At 42.7% G+C, this 5627-nt stretch overlaps 1 protein-coding gene across 1 annotated transcript; it reads right to left on the minus strand.

Annotated features, from left to right (window-relative positions):
• Positions 1–2775: 2775 nt before the first annotated feature.
• LOC125417962 (protein S-Myc-like) lies at positions 2776–5110 on the minus strand. Its single transcript, XM_048461551.3, has one exon. It carries the CDS (start codon positions 4866–4868, stop codon positions 3564–3566), a length of 1305 nt encoding a protein of 434 aa, XP_048317508.2. The 5' UTR covers positions 4869–5110; the 3' UTR covers positions 2776–3563.
• Positions 5111–5627: the final 517 nt, after the last annotated feature.

Raw genomic sequence — 5627 nt, forward strand, 5'->3', positions numbered from 1 at the left:
TTAATCATTCAGACTCTTGCTCACATCACATGTCTTCCAAAACTTCCTGTTTTGGGGGCACGCTTGACCCCTAAGTCATTAACAGGGATAAAGGAAAACAGCAAGCTGTTACAGGTATTAAAAACGTTGTTCTCCCTAAGAATAATTAGAAGGTAAACTATTGCCGGTAGAGATTAGTATTTTTATTTCATAAGAATACCTAGAGTAGGAACAGAAAGTCATAAGGCCATCCGTGGAGAGAATTCTCTGCTCTGCCTGGAACTCTCAATTGATAACACTAGCGTGACTCTTTCAATAAATCTTCCCCAGTGATGTAGGATTCCCCTCTGTATGCTGTGAATATCATTGGTTAATAAAGGAACTGCTTTGGGCCTATAGCAGAGCAATAGGGGAACAGAGCTAGGCGGGGGAAACTAAATGGAATGCTGGGAGAAAGGAGGAGGAGTTAGAGAGAAGTCATGGAGTTGCGCCAGAGACAGACATGCTGAAACTTTGCTGGTAGGCCATGACTTTGTGGTGATGTCTTAATTAAATTAAGATGTAAGAGTTAGCCAATAAGAAGCTACAGCTAATGGGCCAAACAATGATTTAAATAATATATATTCTGTGTGATTATTCTGGGCTAAGTGGCCGGGAACTAACTAACTGCGTCCTCCTACACCCCTGTCCATTTCTGCAGGCTGATTGCATTTGATTTGCTGATGTTATCTATCTGCTGCTATCTGCTATTTTACTTGGAAGCCTCGGCTAAGAGAAGGGACCCTATGCTCAACTCAGGACATTGCACCAGGAATTGCATTTGGATGCTTCAGCAGGGCTTCCTCATTTTACTTTTGTTAAATATTTGTAACCACCTGATTTGATAATATCACCTATTATTTGCTCTGTCTGTTAGGATACTCCTGTTAGCTTTATTTGTTCTAGTTTGCCTTCTATTGTTGGGATAAACATAGTGGCTAAAGGAACCTAAGGAGTGTAGTAGTTTAAATGTAATTGGCCCCCATAATCTCATAAGGAGTGACACTGTTAGGAGGTGTGGCCTTGTTGAAAGAAGTATGTCACTGTGGGGGCAGCCTTTGAGGCTTCATATGCTCAGAATACTGCTGCGTATCAAACCCTTAGTCAAACTAACCAAAATGAAGAGAGAGAAGACCCAAGTTGTTAAAATTAGAAATAAGATACATTAAAACAAATACTTATAAAATCCAGATCATTTCTAAGGAATATTTTTTGAAAAGTTATGTTCTAATAAATTAGCAAATCAAAAAGATGAAGATAATATTTTATGAACAAGGAACCTACCAAATTTGAACCAAGGAGTAGAGAAGGCCATAAATCCATACTCATCACAGACATTCAAATCAAAACAACACTGAGATTCTACCCCACTTCAGTTAGCACACTATTAACAAAATAATAAGTAGCAAATGTTTCTGAGAATATGGTAAATATGGAACACTGATTACACTTTCAACAGTAATGCAAATTAGTTCATAGACTATGGAAATCAAAATGGAGTTTTCTTAAAAGCTAATGGCAGAACTACATGTTATAATCCCATAACATGTGTGTATGTGTGCTCAAAAGAACCAAATTTTCCATTAAGAGCATATACCTGAGTCCCCATGCTCATCAAAAGCCAAGTCCTGGAATTGCCCTATCTTAACATCAATAAGTAAATGGATAAAGAAAGTGTGATAGTATATTCATGTATGAAATTCCCAAATGATAAATATAAAAATCAAAAATAAATCCCGACATGAAAAATAACACCTTAGAAAAGCATATAAAAGAGATAAAATCATCTATATGAAATTTTAAAAGATAAACGCATTGCTGGGCAGTGGTGGTGCATACCTTTAATCCCAGCACTCAGGAGGCAGGGGTAGGTGTTTCAAGGCCAACCTGGTCTACATATGATAGTTGCAGAACAGGCTTTAAAGCTACAGAGACACCCTGTCTCAAGCCCCCCAAATAAAAAGATAAATGCACATATACAATGAAGTATATTTGCCATACAATGAAGGAAATTCTATCATTGGTATGAAAATGGATATTGCAATGCTAAACATTCAGATAAGCATCATGTTTTTTGTCATATGTAGAACCAAGATTGAAAAAGATAGAAATATATAATGGTCACTACTGTATGGGGAAAGGACCAAGAGGGCAATGGATGTTAAATATTAATACTGTACTTTGTGTACATACATGAAAATGACACAATGAATCTATTATTTGGTATAGTTAATATGCATTAAAAATTTTGAAAGCCTGAATAGGCTGAAATAACTAGGGAAAAAGGATATCTGAACTTGAGCATGATTATGTGATCATATTTTCACCTAAGAATAGTGAAAAAAGAATCATGAGAAAACAGATCTCTGAGACATAAGATCATTGTGAGACCATTATAAGATCAAACTTCTGGCTCACTGAGATACCTGAGGAAGGAAAGCTAAAGGCGAAGAGTATATTAAACCTATTCAGTGGAATACAGCAGAAATTTCCCCACATTTTAGGAAAGTCATGAATATGCAAGTACAGGTGGTCTTTATTTCTTATTGAATCTGACCAAGAGAGAACCTCTTTACAGCATATTATGACTAAAAAACCACAAGTGCAGATCAGAGAAAGAATATTAAAATCTGTGAAGCAGAAGTGCCAAATCACATTTAAGGGCAAACTAATTAGTTGAAAAATCATTTCTCTCACCAGAAAATTTCTTTCAAAAATCATTTAATTTCTATTTATTTCATAATAACATGAGGTATTTCAAAGGGCACATATTTTGTAGAAATTAAGCACAGAACTTTGCATTCACTCATTTGTACACATCACACATGAACAAATACACTAACAGAAAGACAGACTTGGAGAAAAGGGAATATACATATACATATATAATTTCTTTAAAAAGTTTCTTAATTCGAAAAAGTGATAAAGTCATATCTCCTAAAAACTTTCACTCTTCATTTTCATATGTAAACATAAATAACAAATTTAGTTACGTATCAGCATCATACTAAAATACACCACAGACAGTGTAAGAATTAGTACAGTACGTAACAGAGATTGACAATATATCTGTATACAAAACATGCTCCTCAAACATTGAGGTGTTTTTATGATACTAAGGTGTGAACTTCCAGTGTAATACTGATCTCTTGGTGGGCAAGTCTATGGAATTTACAGAAATATTCCCCCAGGGACATCAAAAGAGGATTCCTTTTCTGTGGCATCTATTGGAATGTAATTACGCCTGTAAAAGAAGTGACTCTGAAACCTTGGAGTAAACATGACTTCAGTAGCCTTCCAAGGTTCCCAACTATCCTGAACCTTCATGACCATCACTGAGGTTGAAGGAAAGAAAGAAGTCACCTAGCATCCTATTCCTAGACTTTCCAAGGCCCCACTAGAACTCCATGACTTGCTCCTATTCAGCTTCAAACTTGACAAGGGACCAATATGAAGGTAAACCGACATTCTTAATGTCAACACAACAGGTTTTTTTTTCAAGTCAACATGTGCAAAGTAGCAGTAACTGTCCATTTCAGAAACATTTAGTATGTCTCAGGGTGTTTGATTTTCCTCAGCAACTGCTGTTGTTTTGCGTGCAGTCTCTCCCTTTCCATCAGGAGCTTGTACTCATCAGCCTGCAGAGTGTGAATGTACTCGGTGGCCTTTTTCAGGATGACCACTTTGGCGGCCTTCTCATTGTGCACCAGCTCAGGCACAAGGTCCCTGAGTATCAGGAAGCTGGAGCGCATACTGTCACGGCGTTGGCGCTCCATCATGTTGTGGTTGCGGCGACGCTCAATGTCCTCCAACTCTGAGTTGCGGGGACCCAGTCTTGTAGGCTTCAGTGGGAGGATGCACTTGAGGGGCCCTAGTGAAGCCTGGCTCTTAAGCTTCTTGTGCGGCGGCGCGTCCTTGCTGTGCACATAGGGCAACGGTGGCGCAGCGTAGTTGTGCTGCTCATGAATGAGGACGCAGCGCTTGAGGATCAACTCGCTGGACTGCGCGCGCCCGGGGCCCAGTGCTGCGTTCCCAGGACGCGCCGCGGTGGGGAGCCTGGAGACAGTCTTGGAGGACTGGGTCTCCTCCACTGTGACCACATCGATTTCCTCTTCATCTTCTTTTTCAGTACCTGAGTTGCTCAGGATGTTCTCTCGGGAGCTGCTGGAGGCCCGGTGGTCACCACGGCTGACTGCAGTGCCGGCAGCGCCAGCACTGGCGGGGATGGCCGGTACCGGCACCCATTCGCGCTTGTTCGCTGGGAAGAAGACCACAGCGGGGTCCATGCACTCTGAGTCCAGGTGGGCGAGCTCTGTGAGCCAGGCGGCTTTCCCACGCCCCACACTTGCTGTTCCCCTGCGCGCGTGGCCCGCAGAGCTGGCTGCAGCAGTCGCTCTAGGGGCCGAGATGCTGCGGCCGGCGGCCAGGGACCCAGAGCCGTTTGGCAGCTTCTTGCTTACCGCACTCTCCAGCTTCCCCCGGGTGGAGAAACCACTCCACATGCAGTCCTGAAGGATGACCGGGTTGTTGCTGAGGCCGCAGAGTCCTCCCAGGCCGAAAACATCCTCCTCGGCCGGGTTACCCCATAGGTCGGCCTCAGGCAGCAGCATCTCGGTGGCCCAGTTCACCGGCTCCTGGCTGTGCTCCGCTAAGGCACGGCTGGGTGACAACCGAGGCGTAGGCAACAGTTCAAACTTCTTCCAGATGTCCTCCCCCGGAGGCGTCGAGTTGCGACCGCCAAAGTAGACGTCATCTTCTTCCGGATAGAAGCAGGGCTTCAGCGAGTCAAACTCCAGGTCTGAGTTCTTGCAGATCATCCCGGGCATGGTGGATGTAGTGCAGCTGAGCATCCGTTAGTCTCCAGCTGGCGACTAAACACTTCTTTCTTCTCAGCTCTTTTTAAATATAAGGGTGCTTCCGTCCCGTGGGGGTCACACAGGGTGTAGGACTCAATCAACCTCTAACACTCTCCAGGACTATCGGAGGACCTAATCTGAGGCTTTTCTGTGCTGGAATCTCTGGTGGGCTTTAGGGACAGAGGGGTCCTCCTGGTGGCTGCAGTCTGATTGCCCTTGTGCCTAACTAGGGCTCTCCTGGCTGCAACCCAGTTCTAAGGAGCATCTTCCCAGGAGCATCGTGTCCTGTGCCTTCCTCCTCCACCCTTCTTTGAATCCACCCACCAGGTCCAGACAGATGATTGTCACTTCATGTGAAACTTTCAAGGACAGAGGGGCACTGATGATGCCTTTCAAATTCCCAAAGAAAACAACTTTCCATCGAGATTAGTATACACAGCAAGATTACCCTCCAGAATAAAAGGAGAAATATGATCTCAGAGAAACATAAATTCTGGGAATGCAGGACCACTAGATGACCATTAAGGAGGTGTTTAAGGAAACCTCCGCTCAGAAGAGGAAAAATCATAGGCACTAGCATGACTGCTCCGGAACAAAAGTATCCCATTATAAGAGCAGACATGCAAATGAGAAAAGGAAAGGAATCAAACTTTACCAGTACAACAAAACAGAAAACTTGTAAAATGAAAGGAAGAAATGAACTCAGAATATTTGAAACAAGAAGAATAAAATTATAGTTATTACCCAGTTATT

This window comes from Myodes glareolus, chromosome X (genome assembly GCF_982192425.1).
Source record: "Myodes glareolus chromosome X, mMyoGla1.1, whole genome shotgun sequence".
In the NCBI taxonomy this organism is placed as follows: Eukaryota; Metazoa; Chordata; class Mammalia; order Rodentia; family Cricetidae; genus Myodes; species Myodes glareolus.